Here is a 25,276-nt window from a genome sequence, read left to right on the forward strand (position 1 = left end):
TCGATCTCGAAAGGGAGGGTAGAGTGAGTCAAGTTGTTCCCTTCAGTGGATCCCAGCGAAGAGCCTGAATCGGTTGTTGCCTGAGAGGCGGAATCCAAGATGCATCAAGCGCTCTGATTTAGAAAAGCTAGAATCAGGAGATTGGCCTGGAGAAGAAAGCAATAGTGACGACGGCTATGAGTCAGATGGAGCCTCGAGTCTGGGAGGTTTGATCTGTGCGCAAAACAAAATTTGATCGAAACAGAGAGCTTGAATACGGAGGTTCTGTTCTTAGAAGAAGAGGGAACTATTGCAGACTGTCCCAAGGAAGAATGAAGGTTAGGAGGTGCTGCGAATGCTGAACAGATTTCACTCTCTCAAGATGAGGAAGCCAACGAAAACTCTCAGGGCATACGGGATTTAAATGGAAAAGCACAGCCCTCTCTTGTGAGCATGGATAAGGATGAACCAGAAAGGGGAGTACTGGATTTGGGTCTTCAAGGGGGTAGGTTAGGCGTTGCTGTTGGATCCACAAAAGTCCCCTTGTAAGGAAACAACACCAGACTCAATCGTTATTGGCAAACAGCCCAGTCCTAGCATTCCGTATGTGATCCCTATCCAATTAGGTATGGATGTCAATTTGCTTGTGGTTACTAACCAGTGTGCTATGCCTGAAACAGAGGTACCAACATCCCATCAAGAAGGTACGACAAGAGTATGATTAGAGGTGGAAGAAGGTGGGAGAGATGGGGAAGGGTTTTTTGAAAAGAAGAGTGGAGAGGTAGATGAAGTTTGGAGACTGGTTTGCACAGAGTTTGAGTTACTCAAACAAAAGGAAGGATATGTGGATGGGTTCAACAAAGTGGTGATGGGTAGGGGAAAGGAAGGGGTTGACTCTGTTAGAGGAGAATTTCAGACCTCAGTTGTGGAGGTTATTGGTGAGGGGGATCAAGTTGATGCAAGGGCTGAAAGGAGAGAACGGGTGAAAACATATAATAAAAAGACTAAGAGGGAGGCAAAAAAGAATAAGGAAAAGAAAAAAGGATCTGAGGTGGAAAGATTAATTTGTGACATAGAAGGGAATCTAGAGTTTAGTGGTAGAGGAGATAGGAGAAAGGGCATGAAGTAAGGAGTTGTGGTCTATGGCTGAGGGTGCTTTCTTGATTTGTGCCTATGAGGATAGTTAACTGGAATGTTAGGGGTTTAGGGAGTGCAAGGAAAAGGAGGGTGATTAAGGATTTACTTAGAAGGGAAAGGCCTGACATTGTTATGTTGCAAGAAACAAAGTTGTCAGAGCTGGACAGAAGATGTGTGAGGAACGTGTGGAGGTGTAGAGGAGTAGGGTGGACTTCAGCCCCATCTTGGGGAGCCTCAAGGGCGATTGTCACACTCTGGAAAGATGTAGTAGAGGCAGTGGAGGAGTTAATAGGGAGGTTCTCAATTTCCATTAAATTTAAGAATGTAGAGGATGACTTCGCTTAGGTGTTAACTAATGCCTATGGTCCCAATAACTATAGAGAAAGGAATGGCATGTGGGAGGAATTGTATGCAATTCAAGGTCTATGGGAAGGTCCATGGTGCTTGGGAGGGGATTTCAATGTGATAAGATTTTTTTAAGAAATTAACAACTCCCAACAAACCATCACAACTAGCATGAGAAAGTTTAATAGCTTTATTGCTAATTGTGAGTTAAAGGAGATCCCATTATTGCAAGCTCGATTTACTTGGTCTAACCTATAGGAAATTCCCTTGTGGTCGAAATTGGATAGATTTATCTTTAGTGTTGATTGGGAGAACTACTGGGGAAACTTGGTGTCTAGAGCTTTGCCTAGGGTAACCTCGGATCATTGTCCTATAAGAATAGGTGTGGAAGATTTTACTAGTGGACCTAGACCTTTTAGGTTTGAGAACATGTGGCTAACCCACCCGGACTTTGTGAATAAAGTAAAGTTATGGTGGAATGAGGAATTGAGGGGGATAAAATGGAAAGGAGTAAGATTTCACAAGAAACTACCGAGGCTAAGATCCAAAAAAAAAGATGGGATAGGGAACACTTTGGAAGACTTGAGGAGAAAAAAGTGAATCTAATCCCTAGGATAGAAGAGTTGAATGAAAGAGAGGCCCAATCTAGAATGGAGGAGGGGGAGAGAGATAGGGCTGTACATAAGAAGGCCCAACCCAACCAAACCGACCAACCCGAACCGACCCAACCCGAGTCGGCCGGGTTTTCATCAGCACCGGTCGGTTTCGGGTTGGGCAAAATCATAAACCGACCCAAACCAAACCGAACCAATTAGTTTTCTAGTTCGGTAGTTCCTAGTTTCCTACTTAACTAGTCTTCTACTAGAAGTAGAACAGCCCTATCTTCTAGTTCCTACTTAACTAAATTGTATCTATCCTAATTTTTTTAGTCTTTTACACCAAATAGGCAACCCATTAGGCAATTACAATTAGAATTAGGTGTCCTTCTAGTTCTAGGCTTCTCTATCATTTTTGTACAGAAGCAAAACCGAAACCGACCCAAACCAACCCAACCCGACTCAAACCGACCAGGTTGGTTTCGGTTTCCACCTCATGTAACCCGACCAGGTCGGGTTGGTTGGGAAAACCCCTGTAAACCGACCCAACCCGACCCGTGAACAGCCCTAGAGAGAGATTTGAGGGGACAGTTGAAGGACCTAGAAGAGGTCTTACTGAGGGAAGAAATAAGCTAGAGGCAGAAATCGAGGCATAGGTGGATTAAGAAAGGTGATGGAAATACTAAGTTTTTTTCATGATGTGGCAAATGGGAGGAGGAGAAAGAACTGTGTATCTAAGTTAGAGGTAGGGGGAGGCATTCACTAATCAGGATGATATTGCCAGAAAGTTTGTGGATCATTTCAAGTCGATTTACAAAAGACCCTTGGAAGAGAGGATGGAAATAGAAGGGGTAGATTGGCCAAGGTTGGATGAAGATCAGGTTAGATGGTTGGAAAGAAATTTTGAGGAAGAAGAGATTAGGAAGGCGGTGTTTTTTATGGATAGATCCAAAGCTCCAAGCCCATATGGTTTTACAATGGCTTTTTACCAAGATTGTTGGGAGGTGATAAAAGTTTACCTTTGTGAGGTTTTTAATGAGTTTGCAAAGAAGCATATAGTCAGTCGAGGCATTAATGCTACTTTCTTGGCCCTTGTTCCAAAGAAAGCTGATGCTATCCATCCTAAAGATTTCAGGCCAATTAGTTTGGTGACTAGTATCTATAAAATCCTGGCCAAGGTCCTATCTTTGAGGATTAAAGAAATCCTTCCCTCCATTATTAGTCAAGCTCAAGGGGCTTTCATCCAAGGGCGTTAGATAATTGATCAAATCCTGATTGACTATGAATGTGTGGAAGATATGAAGAGGTCCAAGCAGAGAGGCTTTGTTTGTAAGCTTGATCTTAAGAAAGCCTATGACTTGGTGGACTGGCAGTTCCTACTAGAGGTTTTGAGGAAGTGTAAGTTTGGGGAAAGATGGTGTAGTTGGGAGTCTGGTTGTGTCATCTCTTGTCACTATTCCATCCTAGTAAATGGGGTGGTGAGGAACTTTTTTCCAGCTAGTAGGGGTATTAGACAAGGGGACCCACTTTGGGTGATAAGTGGATGGAAAGTAGGCACAAACCGAATTCCAGTAACTCACCTTCAGTTTGCAGATGACTCGCTGATCTTCTGTGAGGGAGGCTTCGGTGAGAAGGTGGAAAACCTTAAAGAATTGATTAGAGATTTTGACGGAGTTTTCAATTTGAAAATCAATCTAGGAAAAAGCTGCATAGCCGGAGTAAATCTAGACTTAGAGGAGGTTGAGGCGATTGCAATTTGTCTTGAGTGTTCCATTTCTTCCTGGCCTTTGTCCTACTTAGGGCTTCTATTAGGGGCAAACCCTAGGAAGAGTAGGTTTCGGACCCCAGGCTTGGAGAAGATTGAAAAGAGATTAGCTGTGTGGAAGAAAAATTATATCTCTTTGGGTGCAAGGATCACTTTGATAAAAGCTACCCTCATGAATCTACCTACCTATTACCTCTGTCCTTGGGATACTATCTAGGGAAGCAAAGAAATTGGAAAAATTGATGAGAGATTTTCTTTGGGAACCGCAAGAAGGTAAAAAAGATCACTTAATTAGTTTGGGGGTTGTGGGTAGAAGCAAAGAGGAAGGAGGATTAGGGCTCGGGAATGTGCTTAAAAAAAAAAAAAAAAAAAAAAAAAAAAAAAAAAAAAAACTCAGCTTTGTTAGGGAAGTGGCTGTGGAGGTGGCCTTTGGAGCAAGATAAACTCTGGCACGAAGTGGTGAAGAGTATTCATGGATGTTCAGAGAGTGGTTGGGATGCTAGCGCATCAAGGAAGGCTAACCTAGCTACACCATGGAAAGCAATTCACAAAATTCTTCCGCAGTTCCTCAGTTGTGTCAAGTATGATGCTTGCTCTGGTAATTCTATTCGGTTTTGGGAGGACATTTGGACAAGAGATCTCCCTCTAAAAAATACCTTATTCCATCTTTGTGCTCTGTTTCTTTGTATAAAAAAAGAGGTGATTTCAAAATTCCTTCCGCTCTGCATTGTCTTGGGATTTTGGTTTCCATAGAGGGTTAAGGGATGAGGAAATTGAGTGTTTGTCTACTCTTCTTTGTCTCCTTGATAAGGTTTGGTTGGATCCCTCGAAACCTGATAAAAGGATTTGAGCCATTCACCCCAATGGGTCTTTTTCTTGTGGCTCCTTTTTCTATTTCCTCTGCCAAACATCTTCTCAACAAAGTTTCCCTTCCAAAGAAGCCTAATGTAGGCCGGTCCCCTCCAAGGTTATGTCTTTGTGTTGGGAAGTGTGGCATGGTAAAGTAAACACGATGGATAACCTACAAAAGAGAAGACCCGTCCTTTGTACTTCACCAAACTGATGCATTCTCTGCAGATCTCATGGTGAAGATTGTAATAATCTATTTTTATCTTGTAGCGTAACTACAGAGCTCTAGGTTTGGCTTCTATCTTTGTTTGGGTGTAGTTGGGATATGCCAGCAAAAGTAAGCACAATCTTTAACCCTTCTTTTATCTCTTGGCCCCATAAAAGAGGAAGGAAAATATAGAGGTGCATGCGAGCAGCATTGTTATGGACAGTATGGGAAGAAAGGAATGCCAAGATCTTCTAAGAAAAAGGAAGGAGCAGTCAAGCCTTAAAGGACTGCATTATGTACAGGTCGAATACATTGGTTAAATACTCTAGAATTATTCAACCATTTCTCTTTTACTAATTGTTGGAAGGGTTGGATGTTCGTAACAAGTTGTTCCTCCTCCAAGGTAAGGGTATTGACTAGCTAGGTCCCCCCTCCTCTTGGTTCTTTGAAGCTGAATTTTGATGGGAGTAGCCAGGGTAACCCGGGTCCCTCTGGGATGGGAGGTGTATTGAGGAATGAGGCTAGAGAGGTTGTCTTACTCTACTCTAGCCCTTTAGGTGTTGGGAATTCTATCCGAGCAGAGCTATTAGCTGCAATACAAGGAATACTTCTTGCAAAAGAAGTGGGCATGGAGCAGCTTCTGATTGAAGGGGATTCTAAGACAGTGGTGGATTGGTTAAATAATCTGGAGGATGTCACTTAGGGCTACAAAAATGAGTTAAAGAAATTCAAATGGCTGACAAGAAATATGTCTATAACAGTACAGTGGGTTGGGAGATCAGCTAATGCATTTGCTGATGTCTTGGCAAAACAAGGGATAAATAGGGAAACATTGTTCCGGGCGCAATCGTAACTCTTGTTTAACATCAACATTCATGTAATCTCTGTTATAGTTCATGTATTTGCTGTTTGGAGAGGCCGCACCTCGCTCCTCTAAGGGGATTTTCATGTAACCAATCTTTGAATTAATGGAAGATGATTTTATTTATCAAAAAAAACCCTTAGCTGGTGGGGACCAAGGAGGTCTAGTTACAGCCTTTAGCCGGAGCTGAATCAGCCACTTCCTTCCAATTCTGGTCTTCACTTTAGCTAACAGGCCTTCTTTTATATCAAATTTGCTTTCAAAGATCCTTGAATTTGTCTATGTCCATAAGGGGACCAAATTTGCTCCTCACAAAGCGCTCCTTACACAAACCTCACACTCAAAGAGCATTCATCTGTGCATTGGGAATATCTCCTCTACATGTATTTTGTAATTCATGGGGAGATGTTCCCAATGCACAGCTACAATGTGCTGTGAGGATGGTGCAAGGAGTGCTCTGTGAAGAGCAAATCAGAATTCGTCCATAAGGTCCAAAAAACTGCAAATTATGTGATTCCCCATGCAATCTTTCCTTCCTTAACTGGCCCTCTGAGATTCCAGCATTTAACATAATCTTCCACCAACTACAGTTGCATCCATCTGCCCCAAAAAAAGCTTTCGCCCACTGCCAGAGGGTTTCACCAATCTCACAGTAGATATAAGATGATTAGTGCTCTCCATTGCTTCATTGCACATGGCAGATGTCTCTCCATTTACCACCATTACCCTCCTCAAATTTTCCTCAGTCAAACAAAGAGATCCATGTTTAAATGATGAATGAGACTCATCACAATATGACATGCCAAGAAGATCTATGGCAAAAATTAAGGTGCCGTTTGGCAAGTCATTTTTGAAAGATCTTGGCAGCCCACAGACCGTTTGGTTGGAGGCATGTCTTTCAGCACGAAGATGAGACGAAAAAAGAGAGAAGCTTCATTTATAGCTTCCCAAAATAAACTTGAATCGAGCTTCCCACGTCTTTTCAGGGCGGAGTCTTTCAGCAGCTAGATCTTCCCTCAAACAAACGGGAAAAGACACAGGCTGCTGGGCTTCTAAACAGCCAATAGCCCACGCGGAAAGATGTGCCAAACGAGGCCTAAGCTACATTCGGCTTTTTCAATCACCTTGCATCGGTGTTCTTTTGATCCAAAGGAGTTCAAACATTAAAGATGGCACGTGTGAGGCAAGGAGCTAGGATCTTCTGATGCATGAGACATAAAATTCACAGGATTTCATACTGTCAACAAAAAAAAAATTAACTAAAAGTCTAAAACCAGAAAATTATAGAGCTATACACTAGGAAGCTCTTAATGTAAACCAAAACATAAACTCATGTTAAAACAACTAAGTATTAAAATAAAACAGAAATATAGCACATACACACATGGAAAACTTAGAACGGTATCTAAAGCAGTCTCCTGATGAGAACTGTACTTCACTTAGCATATGAAGCACATGTTCTCAAACAAGGCACCTCAAGGTGTGAGGCATTTATCTTACTCATTCAGGCATAAACCTCAAGGTTGAGACTCAGGATGTTTCCCTTTAAGCCTCACCCAAAGCAAGCCTCAAGGCATAAGTCCCATGCTACTTTTAAAACATTGATAAGTCAATATTTAGCAAAGGAGGTTTCATGATGAAATCACTTTACAACCCTAGTCCCCTGAATGAAAACCAACTCTACCGTTTTCCCTCCTGGGCACCCTCATGGTAACAGCCAATGACCTTAAATTTCCTCAGTGAAGGGAAAAAAATAAAGAATCATACTGGAAGCACAAGATGAAATGTTCCAATCAAAACCATCAACATGGTGCTTACACATGCAGAGCAGTATTCTGCCAGGTATTCTGCTTGTGATGGAATCCCTTCAGAAATGCCAGTACCTTCAAATCCTTCATAGGATTCTGCTTCAAGTTGGGTTGCGTTTATGATGTAAGGCTGCAGGAGAGGAAAGGAAATCAGACTCTTGTTGCTTCTTGAGAATTTGCACCATTACTTCCTAAGATGATGCAATCAGAAATTAGCATGAATAAAACAATTGTCAGAACAAAACAAAAGCCAGGATAGCTCCTTTCAATATCAACAATGGATGTTGAGAAAATGAGTAACTACCATGCAGCTGTACGCAACATCACACATTTGGTTTCCAAGAGTTGACAATTCCCAATCAAGAATTCCAATCAGTCGATCCTGCAGAATGGTGTAGCTCATTAGATGTGTTACTCCCATTATTACTTTTTAGTAGATTTTCATGAAACGTTTATATCAGTGATGATTTTCATTACATTACGAATCACTTCAAGAAGATAACATTTCATAAATTTCTATCTTATCTACAATTAATTAAACTCAATTACATGTATGATCACTTGTCATTACCACATGGAACTGAAGCAAGCAACAACCCAATGTTCAAAAGTAATGATGCCTGACCACTCAATAACTGATTTACATATGGCACAGAGCACTTCAATTGATAAAAAAAGAGTAATAGAACTCTAGAAGTACCAAACCTCAATTGGATGGAATACAAGATTATCAATCCGGAAGTCCCCATGAACTAAACCTCCTGTTGCTCCAGAAGAATCTTCAAGAGGAATATGTTTCCGTAGCCAATCAGCCAACTCTAGCATTTTTAGATTTCGATCAGGTTTACCCTCACCAGTGGAAGCAATATATTGTCTAGCCCACCTCTCTACCTAAAGAAAAATAAAATTCACAACCTGTTATTTCTATGATAGACATAAGATGTCCAAAAATAAACATTCAAAAACTAAATAACAAACCACTCAGCAACACATTTAAAATAGAAAAACAATGTGGATCTGAACCTAATTTAAAAGACAAAAATAGTTGAAAGAGTAGAATGTACTCAGCCAAACCAATGAAAGAAATTAATAAAATTACAAATGGATTTCGTTTTTATCCATTATTTGTATTATCAGAAACATAATCAACTTTATTAGATAAAATAAGAAAAAGTAGCACATACTTTTATGTTCGGTGTAACAATAGCAGGCATACCTTCGTTGGGTTATTTAGTTTTTCATTTGAATGATAGAAACATGTTTATGTTTTATTGGATGGTCACAAGAAATTGTTGTGATTGTGAACTCATGAAAACCAAATCACCCAGGCATGCACTCACTGGGTGATCTGGTTTATCCTGTTACTTGTATCATATGTGAACTCATCACTCCACATGTTAGGCTACCATTGTATTTCTTGATATTCTAGTAAGGTAGTTGATCCTAGATATACTCTCCAATTTATCATATGATAGCGGGTAGTTCAAGTATCACTTGGGGTAGCAACAACAAGCATGAATTCACTGGATAATTTGGTCTTTCATTTGATTTTTTTTTTATCAATAACACAATTCATTAATTATCACAATAAATTACAGAGAGGAAGACCAACTTGCTTATCTTCCAGCTACATCAAGAGCCCCAAGAGAGGAAGCAAGAAAGAAAGAGAACAGAAAAAGAAAAAAGTTAAATTACATCTTCGCCCAGAACATGACATCCCTGTCCACCCCTTGTTTAGCTAATTCATCAGCAAAAGAATTGGCTGATCTTTGTACCCAACTAATTTTAACTTCCATTTCTCAAACCAGCCATCTGAATTTTCTCTTCAAATTACTATAACTCCACAAACCACTATCTTCTTTGTTCAGCCACCCAACCACCATCTCTGAGTCCCCTTCAATTATGAGTTTTCTGATTTTCATCTCCCTAGCTTTCTGGACACCTTCCATTACTGCATGGATCTCAGCTCTAAGAGAGTCACCCACTCCAATTGGGCCTGAAAACATGGCAAAAACAACCCCATTCTCATCCCTGAAGACACCCCCAATCCCTGATTGTCCAGGGTTCCCTTTGCTACTTCCATCAAAGTTTAGTTTCATGAAATCCACAGGTGGGGGAGTCCAAGACACACTAATCCTTGCTTTAGTCTGGGTACAGCTAGCAATCTCACTCCACTTCCTCAGCAAGTCATCTACTGTAATATCTATGTTTTATTGGAGGGTTGCAAAAAGCGTTGTAACCATGTGGACCAATTGAAACCAAATCACCCAGGCATGTAATCACTAGGTGATTTGATTTTGCACTTTCTCTTTTGATTAATAACATGTTAGTGTTTTATTGGAAGGCCACAAAGAAGTATTGTGACCATGTGAACACATCATAACGCATGTTAGACTACTGTGGCATTTTTTGATTGTCATAGTAAAGTAGTATACCTTAGAGGTAGTCTCTATTTTTTCATATATTAGTAGGTTATTTTTGTATCATTTAGGCTAGGAAAAAGGCATGCATCATTGGGTGATTTGATTTTTCATTTGAGTTAGTATGTTTGTGTTTTATTGTAGGGTTGAACTCATCAAAACCAAATCACCCAAGCATGCAATCATTGAATGGTTCAGTTTTTCACTTGATTGATAGCATACTTGTGTTTCATCTGGTCGTATAAAAGTATTGTGCTCATGTAAACTCATCATTCAATATGTGAGGCTACCCTAGCATTTAATTGTCATGGTAAGGTAGTAGACCCTAGAGGCAATCTCTATTTTTTCATATGTTGGTGAGTTATTAGTGTGTCATTTGGGGTAGCAACAGTGGGATGCACTCACTGGATAATTTGGTTTTTCATTTGATTAATAGCATGTCTACGTTTTATTAGAGGGCTGCAAGTAAGTGTTATGGCCATCTGAACACATAACAACCAAATCACCCAAGCAAGCACTCACTAGGTGATTTGGTTTTTCATTTGGTTGATGGCGTGTCATGTTTTAATGGAGGTGCCTTATTGCCTAGTTACCTAAGCAATGGTCTTTTCTTTGAATAAAAACCAAGAATCCTAGGACAATTCCCTAGGTTCCATAGAAAGCAACAACCATCTTTCATTATTAACTGTTTATAATCTTCATAAAAAATGTATAAGCTTCATTTAAACATAGAAAAGCAGCATATTCTGGAAAAAATGGAAGAAAGAAAAGAAATTTCAAAAAATAGAGGGATTGAGCCTCTATTTTTGTCCTAGAAAAGGAAGAGAAGAAGATGATGATGATGAAAATAATCAACATGGACAAAATTTTGAGTTCTTTCGTTCTTACCAGTTAAGGTTTTGAAGTCTTTGAGGGACTTAAGACACTATACATGTTCACTGAACCCTAACAAAGAAGAAAAATTAAAAAAAAAAATAGTATTTTAACTCAAACCAAATATTTTTTGTGAAAAAGATAACTTTTATTGAAAAGGGGGAAGGATCAATAGTTGTCTGCACACTATAGCTCTAGAAAGGTCTTTGGACATTTGATATTTTAAATGAAATCAAAGAGATCTCAACAAGAGTTATTTGTAGTATCAGCACGAGTCAAACCGAATAATTTAGTTTAATAATGTTGGCTTTAATATTGTTTTTTTTTTGGAAAAAGGTAATGTAATTTTATTCAAACCAACACATACAAGCTGGATTCAGACCCAGAAAGGCAGTCTGAAAACTGCAGCAATTACAATCTCCACTAGGAGTTAGAACAAAATAAAACAGGCAAATTCAGACTTCTGAACTCCTCAGTAACAGACACCCAAGAGATTAGCTTGCCCACTGCTCTCTGAATTATATCTTCAGGGCTCTTAGCTCTATTACAGAAAATCCTACTGTTCCTCTCAGCCCAAATGGACCACAAGACAGCAACAGGAATGGTCCTCCATACCAGTTTCCCTTTCTTGCGTAGGCCTTTGACATTCCAGCAGTAGAGAAGCTCCTTAACCGATCTTGGCATAACCCAACTGATATTCATGGATTTGAGAAAGTGCTCCCAAACATGAGAGGAGAATGGACAGTGAATACACAAATGGTATGTCGATTCAGTAAGGAACCCACAATGACCACAAGATAAATTCAAAATTTGAATGCCCTGCCTCACAAGATTAGATCTGGAAAGACATTTGTCAAGGGTCATTGTCCAAATCAGAAAATTAGATTTAGATGGACTTGTAGAGTTCCATATCTGTGTAGCTGGGAAATCAGTGAGATCCAATCTGCAAAGCTTAGAGGCCAGGGATTTGACAGAAAATTCCCCATCTGGATTCCACTTCCAGCACCATTTGTCTTCCGAGAGCAGGTCTATCTTCTGCTTCTGAAGAAGAGTCATCATCTCCACAATCTCTTCAAACTCCCAATCAAAAAGATTCCTCCTAAAGAGGGGGGTCCAAGTAACAAAGTCTCCAGCCGAACAAAAGCACTCAGCTACAGATGCTTCTTGGTTAGAAGCACACTGAAATAGAAGGGTAAAAAACTCAGCTAGAGGCCCATCCAAGCACCAAGAGTCCTTCCAAAATTTAGTTCTATCCCCTTTACCAATCTTGACTAAAATCCCTTCTAGGAAGGCAGAAAAATTCTTCACGATACCTTTCCAAAGGGAGTTGCCCCAACTTGGAGGAGGATCCCTAGATCTCCAGTTGACCCACTCCACCCCATATTTACCAGCTATGAGGGATTTCCACCAAGCATTACTTTCAGCTGAGAACCTCCAGATCCACTTACAAAGGAGGGCAGAATTAAAGCTCTTCAACTTCCTTATACCTAAACCACCTTCAGCCTTTGGAAGACATACTTGGTCCCAATTGACTAGGTGAATTCTTTGCTCCTCTTCCCAACCCCTCCAAAGAAAACTTCTCTGAAGCTGCTCCAATCTTTTTGCTACTTTGTTTGGGATGGGGAAAAGAGAGAGGAAATAAGTGGGTAAATTGGAAAGGGTACTTTTTATCAGAGTAACCCTACCCCCAAAAGATAGATATCTTGTCTTCCATGATGCTAATTTCCTCTCCATTCTTTCAATAACTGGATCCCAAATCGAGGAGGCTAAACAATTTGCCCCCAAGGGCAAACCCAAATTTTTCAGTGTATAGAACACTGATGTGGTCCCCACTGTGTTCGTATGACTGTAGTTACCAGTTAGTTATGTTAGTTATTTCAGTTTGTTAGTTGGTAGTTTATTTCAGTTTATAGTTATTAGTTTTCTTTTATTAATTTGTCATGTAAGCTGTAAGGGTAATTCAGCCCTTTTACTTTCATTCGAATATTAATACAAATTGTAAGAGTAGGGCGGCTGTTGCGAGTCTCTCTCTCTCTTTTCTGAATTCTCTTCCTCGAGTTCTTCTCCTCTTCTCTTCTCTTATCCTCTTCTCTCTTTTCAATCTTTGTTAATTTCTCATTAAACCTAGGATAGATTTCAATCCTATTCGACTACTAAATTGAGGCGTTTACTGATGCAAATTGGGCTGGATCAGTTGGAAATAGGAAGTCTACTTCTGGATATTGTACATTTGTTGGAGGGAATTTGGTTATTTGGCTAAGTAAAAAGCAAAATGTGGTTGCATGATCTAGTGCAAAAGCTGAATATCGGGCTATGGCACATGGTGTTGCAGAACTGTTATGGACTAGGACTCTCCTTGGTGAGCTCGGGGTGAAGGTTGATGGTCCTCTCAAGCTGTATTGTGACAACAAGGCTTCCATCAACATTGCAAATAACCCAATACAACATGATAGGACTAAGCATATTGAGATTGATCGACAATTTGTAAGAGAGAGAATTGTCTTGGGTGAACTTTGCATTCCTTATACTCCCTCTGAGATGCAGGTTGCTGATGTTTTGACAAAAGGACTATCTTCAGTGAAGTTCCTAGCTTACTTGGAAGGCTAAACATGAATGACATCCATGCTTAGCTTGAGGGGGAGTGTTGGTTCGAGTGGTTAAAGTGTTGGTGGGCTTAGTTTATCTTTTATGTTTAAGTTCTTTAGTCTATTATCGGCCTTTAGTTATTGGGCCTAAACCTGTTTTATTTTTCTTCATTATATCTAGGTGTCCCATCACTAATCAAGGGTATTCTAGTCTTTTTCTGTAACTTCTTATTGTAAATATATAGAATAGCGTCTAGGGCCGGCTGAGACAGTATTGCCACCCATTCTCTAACTTCTCTTCTCTTCTTCTTCCTCTTCTACTGTTGTACTTCAGCAAACAAATTCATCAAAATAAAATCACCTAAGCATGCATTTACTAGGTGTTTTGGTTCGTCCTTTGATTATGTGAACTCTTTTTTTTTATCAATAACAACAATTTCATTAATCAACCAGAAAAATTAAGTACAAAGAAGGGGAGATAAACTTTCTTAACTCCCCCAGCTGGGCCATAAGAAAGTACTATGATTATGTGAACTCATTACTCCACATATTAGACTACCTTCGTATTTCTTGATATTCCTAGTAAAGTAGTGGCCCTAGAAACAGTCTCTAATTTTTCATATGATAGCAGTTAGTTCATGTGTCACTTGGGGTAGCAACAACAAGCATGCACTCATTGGGTTATTTGGTATTTCATTTTATTGATAAAATGTCTATGTTTTATTTGAAGGACACAAGAAAGTGCTATGACCATGTGAACTAATTGAAACCAAAATCACCCATATACGCACTCACTAAGGTGATTTTGTTTTAAATTTGATTACTAGCTTGTTTGCGACTTATTGGAGGATCACAAGAAAGTGTTGTATCCACATGAACTCATCAAAATCAAATCACCCAAGCATGCACTCACTAGGTGATTTGTTTTTTTTTTTTGTTTTTATTGAAAGATGGTTAGTGTTTTATTAGAGAGTCACAAGAAAGTATTGTGACCATGTGAATACATCACAACACATATTAGGCTACATTGGCAATTCTTGATTGTCATGGTAAGGTGATAGACCTTAGAGGTAGTCTCTATTTTTTTATATGTTAATAAGTTGTTTTTGCATCATTTAGGGTAGGATGCATTCATTAGGTGATTTGATTTTTCATTTGATTGTTAGCATTTCTGTGTTTTATTGTGCTGCTGCAAGAAAATTTCATGGCCATGTGAACTCATCCAAACCAAATTACCCAGGCATGCACTCACTGGATGATTTGGTTTTTCATTTAATTGAGTGGTATTTTTCTGTTTTATTGGAAGGTTGCATGAAAGTGTTGTGGTCATTCTGTTATGGACGCATTCCTCGGGAAGAAGTATCATCGCCGCCGGCAGCAGAAAGAACCTGACCCACCACCGGCAGCAGCAGCAGTGATTCAATGATTCTCACCCTACCCAGTTCGGCAACAGCAATCTCATCCAGATTAGATTAGATCATCTTGTTCTTATCTTATTGTTCTTATCTTATTCTGTTGCTCTTATCTTATCTTATCTTATCTTATCTTATCTTATCTTATCTTATTAGTGGATTATCAGATTAGGATTAACTTATCTTATCCTTAGCAAGATAGAACTGGAAGTCTCCCTATTCAGCAAGGAGACTCCCTAAGATTAGGACTCTTGTAATCTCCTATTTAAGGAGACACCTTTATTGAATAAAGATATCGAATATTCAGTTAAAGAAGTGAGTTAGGAGAGTTGGTGATCTCTTGAACAAATCACCAAGGCGCCAAGATAGGTTCATCAAGAGCAGGAAGGAACAAGGGAAAACAGGAGGTTTTCCCCGTGGACCGACCCGTGACGAGATCCTATTCTCGGGTAGCAATAGTAAGGTAGTAGATCTACTACCCTAAATGACACACTAACAACCCTCTAACATATGAAAAAAATAGAGAGTGCCTCTATGATCTACTTACTATGACAATTTAGAAACTGTTGTGACCATGTGAACTCACTGCTCCATATGTTAAGCTATCTTTGTATTTCTTGATTGTCAAACTAAGGCAGTCAATCCTAGAGGCATAGTTTTCAAAAGTGTTGAGGTGAGGCTAGGTTTTTTTTTTTTGGAATAAAAAACCATGAATCCCAAGGTAATTTCTTAGGCTCCATTATCCATAACAAACAATAGCCATCTTTCACTATTAATTGTCTATAATCTTCACAAAAAAATGTGCAAGATTAATTTCAAACATAAAAAATCAACATATTCATGAAAAAAAAATGAATGAAAGAAAGAAAAGAAATTTCAGAAAATAAAGGGCTAAGCTTCTATTTTTGTCTTAGGAAAATAAGAAAAGAAAAGAAAGTGTGGAAGAAGAAGATGATGATGAAAATAATAAATATGTCTTGATAGGATAAAATTTTGAGTTCTTCCATGCTTATCAGTTAAAGTTTTTTTCTTTTTTTTTTGATCAATGCTTATCAGTTAAAGTTCTGAAGTCTTCAAGGGTTGAACCCTAGCAAATGAGAAAAATAATGAAAAAGGAAGTAACATTTTAACTTGAACTGAATAATTTAGTTTTGTAATGCCTGTTTTATTATTGTAATCTCAAAAAGTTAAAAATATAGAAGTATCCAAGAGCACTGTGTAAAAAATATCTTGGCAATTAAGAAGGGGATGCTCCATGAACGCAAAAAATATCTTGGTGATTAAGCGAGGCAGCCCTTCATGAGTACCTTATCGCCTAGGTGTTGCCTTGACAACTATTATGTTTATAGTCATTCTTCTCCTTGCAATCATTTAGCAAAATTAAAACTCCAAATCATCTAAATCTTCTAAAAAAGAAAAATTGACTCACCTGCCGCTTGCAATAGTTGCTGCGACGCCCATAACTTCCCAAGCCAATGTAGTCAACATCAACACTATGTAAAGAAGCTAAAGCTTTGGAAGTTTCACGGTATATAGCCATCCTGCTATTAGGGGTTATCCCCTGACCATAAAGAGTTGTAATATCTCAGAATGAAACCATTGCAATTGAATGGTGGTCTTAGGAACAAAGTTTAAATGCAATGTACCTATTTAGTGAAGAAATAATAAAATACAAAATGCATATAAACCATAAATTATAAAACTACAAAGTAGAATTCAGATGCAATATCTTACCGGCAGCTTGGGATCTAGAAATATCCGTCCTTCCAAAAACTCCATGATGTAAAATGCAGTTCCAATTATACTAGGATCGGTACACAAGCAGAAAACCTTAGGAACAGGAACCTGTGTATGAAGACCTAAAGCTTTGAGGACCTGCAAGGTTAAAATGCTCAAAGTTTAATATCCAAAATATGTGCAAGCAAAAGGTCGTATTTGCAGGAAATAGATCAGTTCCCATTCAGTTTGTGATTTTGTACAGAAAAAACTTGAGCGGAGAAAGAACGTCTGTACATAACAGCTAAAACGATAGAGGTTTGCACCTTTCAAATTAGTGGAAACAGAAAAAACATTAGTTTCTAAATACAGAGCTTTTAAAAAAGAAATAATGATAACTTTTGTCATATATGTAGTTTGTCCCGAAAATAAAGAAGCTGGCATAAACCGAGAGGTCCTTTTTAGCTGCACTGATACCGGTCATCTGGAGTGAATTATATAATACCCAAATGCACGTATATACGCTACCTGAAATTCCCGTTCCACAGCATGGGCAGATTCTAGCAACTTCCCAGGAGGCTTCTTTCTCAAGACGTACCGTTTCACAGAAGCTCCCAAACGGACTTCCATTAGAAACGTTGGATTGGACTGCCCATGCCCAAACTGAAGTCCAGACAGATAATAGATCAGTGTTTTGCATACTCAAATGAATTTACTTTACTACTACACAAATATTTTTGACAAAAGAAATTTTGAGAGAAAGAGACAGACAGAGAGAGAGAGTGATGAATCAAAGCAAAAACTGACCTGCAAAACAAAGAGTTTGGCAGGTGGAGGAGGGAATCCTTCGACATGGGCACAAGCGTAACGAAACAGAGCATCAACGTCAAACCCTTGAGCAGACTTTACGCCGACGAGAAGATCGGAGGTACGGATTGCCATATATCAGATAAGCCTTTTCCTCTGACAAAGCTCTAGCTCTGCAATCCCAACCCTGTAAAATTAACCCTAATTCGGGTATTATGTGAGTAGATTATAGATAATATGGAGTGTTCCTTTTTTTTCCTACCTCGGGTAGTATGAGTACGAGACGAAAAGAGAGAGTGGGGAGGGGAGGCAGATAACGATACCGCTGTGGAGTGTTCCTTTGTCCAACCGGCCTAATTGGAGTCGGAAAGTCGTACAAATACTACCATTACTGCAGTCACTGTGAGTGAGTTATGACACTCAAATCGTAAGTTTGACTTTCTGCTTCGAAATAGATAACTATATTTATGAAAAATTTATGATGCCGAAAAATATGATATAGGAAGAGTTTTAACTAACGTGATTTTAGTTGATTGGTCAAAAAATTTTCAGATATTATATATTTTTTATATTATAATCGATTAATTATTTTATATTTTATATTTTCCATACCATAGTTGATTAATTATTTTGTTTCTTACGTATAGTTATAAATAAGCATTGTAGATTCATGAAAAATATATAATATCCAAAAAAACACCTAAATAACAGATTTGGTAATAAATTAAGTGTTATTCATCAAAATTCATGTATGAATTTTAATTGATCAAAACTTTTTCCATACCATATTTTTTTCACATCATAGATTTTTTATCCACGATAATCAACTTCCGGGGAGGCTTCTTTCTCAAGACGTACCGTTTCAAGAAGCTCCCAAAACGGACTTCCATTAGAAACGTTGGATTGGATTGCCCATGCCCAAACTGAAGTCCAAACCTGTGCGACGCTCGATGGGGTCGAGAAGACCTACAAATGCAAGAACAATACATAAAAGGCAACAAGAAGACATACAAATTAGACAAAAGGCAACTTGTATTGCATTAATCAATAGTAAGCACAAGTACACAATACAGTGTCGAGGGGATCTCATGCTTAACCTTTACATGACTCACTCGACTATCTACCTCCCCTCAAAGAGTACGTTAAGCTTTTGGGGGAGTGACATAAGAAAATATCAAAAGAATGGAAAATCATACTAGGTAATTACAATAATGCCATTGGCACTCCCCCCTTACAAGATACATGCATAGTCCACCCATGACACACATGATGACACTAAGAAGGCACGTTGTAGGCACTCTGATGGCATGACGATAGGTGCTCGATGGTGTGGTGAAGGCGTCACTTGTGACAATATGGCAATAAGCGAGACGCATGAGGAACCCATTTCATGCTGTGAAATGCACCTCCATTAATTTCTTTCTTGCCCAAAGGTGTTTCTTCACCCATACTCCATTATACTTCAAACTGAAATCCTTGGCGCCAGTCCCCTTTTTAACCCACTCACCGGAGGTTAACTCGGTCGATTTCCACTAGCCGACGCCGACAGCCATACCCGTAGGAGGTAAGTACTCTGTAAGTTTTTCTCATTTCTTATATATATTTTGCTTTTTCTCATTTGTTTTCTAACATTCACAGATCTGAACCCGCTGGAGTGGGAGCCTCTTGACGCCGTTTCAAACCCTTGACACCCCCGGAATTCGAAAGCCCTCCAAAATTCGAAACTCTCTGGAATTTGAGTTTTGACTTGAGGCGTTTGGCCATGACTGGAACAGCCTGGGAGGAGGAGTGGGAGCTGTGCAACGACGACGGCTTCGTTTACAAGAGAAAGAAAAAGAAGACAAGATTATATTGTTGCTGCTGCACCACCAGTAGTAGCTTCTGATCAAGTGGTGGAGCAGAGGCAGCGAAGGGAGTGGAAGAAGAGGATGCTACTGAAGCTGAGAGATCAGTTGCGACAAATGAATTTGATCATAATTCCCTTTGTAATGATTGTCATGTATTCTCTCATGAAATATTAAAGGTTTTTTGTCAATATTTCGTCTCTCTTTATTAGTATCTACACTGTAATACAATATCTCTCTCTCTCTCGGAAGAGGCAGTTGGTTTCAGCATGGTAAAAATTTTCAAGTCTTAGGCTTCATTTGCCTTTCCTTATTTCAAGGACTTACCTCTTTTTGGCGCTGGGGGCATTTTAACCGCAAAAAGGAGTCCTTAAACCAAGGAATGCCAAATGTAGCCTTAGACCTGGAAGCCATATCTGCATAGATCATGTAACAACAATGGAAAGCAAAGATGTAAAGGAGCATCAGTGTTGATGAGAGTATATATCTACTGAGTACTTACTACACAACACTATGACTCCTGCTACTACAAATATACAGATAAATACTGTTGGTATTTGGTTATTACCAAAATCCCTCTTCCAGACATAGCAACTATCTAAATGCATACATGAGCAATAAACAAGTGTTAGACACAGTGTATGCCCTTAGCTCCAATCAGCATGATGTACATTATGACATTTATTGTAAATGAATAAAGTACATATTTGATTCCTGTTATTGTGGTAAACTGGACACATATGAGACTCGTGTTAGTTTAGAATATTCACAACCATTGGATAGATCTGGGGAGATTTATATTGCAAAGGTTGATACTGATGTACCGCCAAGTTGGTCGGGGTGGCTTATCTCAGCTGCCAAGGTGAGACATGAGGATGCATGCAGTGTGTATTTTCTTGAAACCCTGAACCAGACCAAAATTTCAGTATTGCCCTAGACCTTGGAGATAGATAGGAAAAATTGGAATGTTACACATGACCCCTAGGCTCGACTATGATACTGCACTAGGTGTCGGATTGGACTGTCTTTGATGTGCCAATCAGTGAGATTCTTAGAGGGGGTCAAAACTTGGGTATGTTGGGACAGTCCGAGAATTCATCTGAGTGGGTGATCATAGTGACAAGATCAGCCCCTTTGTCGAACAAAGTGAATGATCGGGAAAATGCACTCTCTCTGATAGAAACCTAAACTGCCGGTAGTGGATTTCAAATGTGTTTGAAATTTGGTTTTGCAAAATATATTTATATAGAGATATACTTATATATATTATGGTTTCAAATTGTTTGCAAAATGTTTTAATTCCCAGGATCCATGTGAGTAGAAAGTGCAACACTATACCATGCAACCGAGGGAGAGGTCCTCGCTTGTCGAGTAGTATTTGATCATTAAAGGTTGAGAGGTTAAGTGTAAAACCATTGAGGGTTATACCTGATGGGCTAATCTTGCATCTGCCCACAGTCCTTGGGCCTTCATAAGATGGCTGGACCCAAGGATCATTTAGTGTAAATGTTGGACCCATTAAGAGCCCAAAGTGATGAACTCAGCGGTTCACTGTATTCAACAATGAATTCGGCCAGGCCTTGTAACAGAGGCTAGACTGAACCAATGTGGCTGATGTGTAGATCAATGATAGGGTCCCACACCATACAAAGAGAGCTAAGCTAGCCAACATTAAAAGGAAGTGAGCCTGAAAGCTTAATGGGCCTGAAGCCCATTTCAAACTGGGTTAATTGGATTAATTAAATAGGGGTGAATCTGATTATGGATCAGCATATACGGATAAGAGGTTAACTCTTATCCACTTAAAGAATCCAAACCCAAATAAAGATTTGGATCAATGAACTCCTAATTTGATTAGGAATAGTTGATCTTTATCTGCAAATAATATAAGGGATTATTCTTATCACTTAAAGAGTTCATATCCAAATAAAGATTTGGATAATGAGACTCGTAATCATATTAGGAGGTTGTCTCTTTAAGGCTATAAATAGAGAGCAGGGCAGACCTGAAAAAGACACACAACACAGACATTACAGAAGATAACTCAGTTTAACTGATTTTGCCTTCAGTTCTTTTTCTCCTTGCTCTTGCCGCCCTACCTTGTTCGGTCTCCAATTCTTGAAACTGATCAAGATTTGATCTTGATATTGTTTCTTGCCAGAAGAAACAATTTTGAATCTGTGCTCACTACCACATTCAATTCTTGTTGAAGAATCACAAGTTCTTGGTGAAGAACTACCTATTGATCCTACCGCATACTAAGCTGTGTCATCTTCAGTGGAGGGAGGATTTGTTACACTCTTTGGGCCTGAACACCTGCGTCGGGATGAGCTTTTTGTGTGGATTCCGTATCAGGTATATTCCTCCCCAATCTTGGTTTTAGATTTGGTCTGGTTTGGTTACAAGAACAAACCTTGAAAATGCAGTTTTCTAAATTGGGAATTCGATTCCCGAATGAGAGTAAAGAATTTTTTTGAAATTTTGCCCAACCTTCCTGCAGGGCTTGACCACCCATATGACGGATCTCCCATCTTTTCAGTGGTATCAGAGTCAGGTTCAAGTCTTGAACCAAATTATATCATATCTGAATATGCGCAAATGGGTAGAAGGCGTTCTACCCGATTCGCACAGTTAGCATTTTTTTCTGGGAATTGGTTTCCAAATTTTGGGCGGATGATCTGGAAAATAAATCTTTATTATTCTGTTATATTGTTCTGTGAATGTTTCTGGAATATTTGGGCTGCACATGTAATGGAGATCGAATCTTTCGGGTGCCAAGATTGGCACACCCTGCTATTTCTTTTCTATTCAATTTGGTTTGTAGATATTTTTTTTTTTAGACAAATTGTATAGGAATTCGATATGATGTAATAATAGAAAAATTAGGTTTTTCTATTTTATTTCCATTTAGAGATTGTTGGAGTGTGCAACAGAGGAGAAGAAGATTTTGTAGAAAGAAGTTCTACGATCTGCGATTTTGCAGATATCGATTCTACAATCTACGATTAATTGTTCTTTGTAGGTTTACAAGATATCCAAGAAAATCACATTGCAGCCATCTGATTTCATTTTCTTGATAATTTGATTATCTAGATTTAATTTATATTTTAGATCATTATTCTTGAATTAAATCTTGAACTGGACACCAAAACTTGGGCTGATTTAGACCATATTTGGTTCAAACTGGTTGGATCGAATTGTTGGTTCGATGTGGTTGGTTTTTCTGACCCAAATTCGATTTAGGCCAGAGGGTTGATGGCCCACTTCAAGTTTTAATTCGGCCCACCTCTATAAAAACCCAGTTTTAATATGACAAAACTGAATCAGCCCTGATTTAGCTACATGGGTCGAATTGCTTTTTGTATTATAGCCCATGTACCTAGATAATGTTATATGATAATATTATGGGCTCTGTTGGGCTGATACTGATTTAATCTAATTAATTAAGGGTTTTATAGATATTTCAATTGATTGGATCAATTTGTTTCATGCATGTGATGTATGGATGTGTGATATGCTACGTACATGGGCCATAAGTACTTGGTCCATGTTAATTCGATAGTGGCTCTTTCGCACACCATGGATGAATGCACATCATTGCTATGGTGTCCATAAGATCATTGGATGATTTTCCCGTTTGATGGGCCTCACATCAGCTTCCTCCCTAAGAGGAACCATACAGAACCCTAGCCGTTTAGGGCCTATTTAAATCTGGCTTTGAGAAAACCAGTGGGAGCCACTTTGGTTTGACCTAAACAAAATTAGGACATAATATTTCGTTCCCTCTACTAAAATATAAGTGCATGTGATAGGGAGATTCATATGATGAACTCTCTAAAGGTCTTTCATCATTAGCATGAAAATGGGTCATTCAGTAATGAGGAAATGCACCATAAAATTGGGTTATCCATTTGCTGCTGGATTTGTTGGATTGTTTCATAAGATGATAGGGGCGTCATAGACCGATGTGGGAGGGGCCTATCTTAAAATGAAAGGCTTGGCGTTCACGAATATGATGGGTAAGCACCTACTGGACAGAAAGGTTTAATTTAAAATGGCAATGAACTTTGTATGATAGAGGCCAAAGGGAAAGCTCATGAGATGAGTGGATGTGATCATTTACAGAAGATGGTGGGGTTATGCAGTTGAAACAGTTGGCTCCATGCACTTTATGTGGTTTCCCACATTTCTAGAGACATAGTTCGCAGTCTCCGTCATCGAGATGGGAGGGAAATCTCAGAGACGAACAAATGGAAATGGAACATAGATTAAAAGCCATATCTATGTAGATAACATGAACTAAATCAGGTTGTGGACTAATATTTGCTTTGCCTTTTATTAGAAATGGCAAATGGACAATTCGCCAAACCCACTACGGCGGGTTCAGATTTGTGAATGTTAGAAAAGGAATGAGAAAAAGCAATATATATATATATATATATATATATATATATCAGAAATGAGAAAAACTTACAGAGTACTTACCTCCTGCCGGTATGGCCATCGGCGTTGGCCGGCGGAACTCAACCGAATTAATCTCCAGTGAGTGGGTCACGAAAGGCGTCCGGCGCCAAGAGTTTCAATTTGAAGTAGAATGGAAGAATATGGGAGAAGAAACACTTTTGGGCAAGAAAGGAATTAACGGAAGTGCATTTCATGGTGTGAAAATGGGTTCCGCACGCATCTCGCTTAATGCGTGTGTGTCATGACACGCGTCGCGTTCCGGTTTTGTGGGAAGTTTTTGGGGGGGCAAGTATGTGGGGGGCAGATGCGAACCCGTGAGTATGACACTCAAATCGTAAGTTTGACTTTTTGCTTCGAAATCAATGAATCTAAGGGATAACTACATTTATTAGTTATTTTGTTTTCTTGCGTAAAGTTATATATAACCATTTTATCCATGATAAATAACGATTGAGAATATCTCCCTACTTATTTGTTTTATTTCACATGGAGATATTTTCTTTTTCTTTTTTTTTTTTGAAAATAAACAAAAATGGTAGTACATCCCCAAAAGTTAGAAGAGCAAATAAGAATAACAGAAAAGGGAAGAGATGAGATGCTAAAGAAGAAGAAAAAGCCTCCCGAGCCAGCCAGTTAACCGCCTGATTTGCTTCTTTGAAAACATATTGATAATGAAGGTCTCATTCGAATAGATCTCTCCTCTGTAAGCAGTTTGAGATAGTACCTTTCAGTTTCCAAGGAATATCCACATTTCTTTTGAGGCAGGAGATGACAAGAGACGAATCTTCCTCAATGATGATAGGAAACTCCCTATAGTTTGTAGCTTGGGCATGGGCTTCCCATGCAGCCCAAGTTTCAGCCTGGTTGATGGAACAAGTACCAAGTTTATATGCTTTGATCGCTAGAACCTTACCAAGATGGTCCCGGACTATACAAGCCACTAAACATTTTCCATCACTATTGCGAGAGGCATCAAAGTTTATTTTAATATAACCATATTTTGGAGCATTCCAGCTAATTTGTTTCCACAACTTGTGCGATGTGGTAGAGGTATTGAATTTATTCCCATCAAAAGTTTCCATAAACATATTTAGAGTTCTATCCAATAGTATTGGAATGGGAGTAGTACTATCATTAAAAGTTTTGGAGTTCCTATTTTTCTGGACCACCCATAAAGCAAACGTTAGTTTCTCCTTTACGAATTGAGTTTTGCTTTCTTTTTTAGTGCACATTCTTATCCACCAATCACTTAGATTTTCATTTTCATTTGGACCCTCCAAGGGTGTGTTTAAAGTCAACCAAACTTGCTTTATGTGATCACAAATTTTAAAAATATGTGCGGTATCTTCCTCAAGCCCACAAAAACTGCAAGAGCCATTAATATTAAATCCTATTTTCCTCAAGTGGCTTTTAGTAGGTAGTCTATTATTAAACAGAAAGAATAGAAATAATTTGATCTTTGGAGGCCATTTCAAGTTCCAAATGCTATTCAACCAATTAAAGTTGCTAGGAGGGTTTGAAAAAGAGGAACATTTAAGTAAATAAGTTGATTTGATAGAGAATGTCTCCTTAGGATTGAACCCCCAAACCCTTTTATCCTCCATGT

At 38.9% G+C, this 25,276-nt stretch overlaps 1 protein-coding gene across 3 annotated transcripts in view; it reads right to left on the reverse strand.

Moving 5' to 3' along the window:
• Positions 1–17,804, reverse strand: part of IBR3 (acyl-CoA dehydrogenase-like protein) — a 51,919-nt gene extending 34,115 nt beyond the window's left edge. Inside the window, exons 1-8 of one of the 3 annotated variants that reach the window (XM_010261175.3) lie at positions 17,625–17,804; positions 17,363–17,535; positions 17,084–17,218; positions 16,574–16,714; positions 16,269–16,400; positions 8,255–8,440; positions 7,854–7,931; positions 7,560–7,679 (exon numbers count right to left, since the gene is read on the reverse strand). In XM_010261175.3, the coding sequence (XP_010259477.1) occupies positions 7,560–7,679; positions 7,854–7,931; positions 8,255–8,440; positions 16,269–16,400; positions 16,574–16,714; positions 17,084–17,218; positions 17,363–17,497 (927 nt within the window). In that variant the 5' untranslated portion in view covers positions 17,498–17,535; positions 17,625–17,804. Of the gene's footprint in view, positions 1–7,559; positions 7,680–7,853; positions 7,932–8,254; positions 8,441–16,268; positions 16,401–16,573; positions 16,715–17,083; positions 17,219–17,362; positions 17,550–17,624 lie in introns of all 3 variants that reach the window. The other 2 variants (XM_010261173.3, XM_088901358.1) reach the window with 2 other exon arrangements.
• Between the last annotated feature and the right edge of the window lie 7,472 nt (positions 17,805–25,276).

Source organism: Nelumbo nucifera, chromosome 3 (genome assembly GCF_055504915.1).
Source record: "Nelumbo nucifera cultivar China Antique chromosome 3, China Antique-T2T, whole genome shotgun sequence".
Classification (NCBI taxonomy): Eukaryota; Viridiplantae; Streptophyta; class Magnoliopsida; order Proteales; family Nelumbonaceae; genus Nelumbo; species Nelumbo nucifera.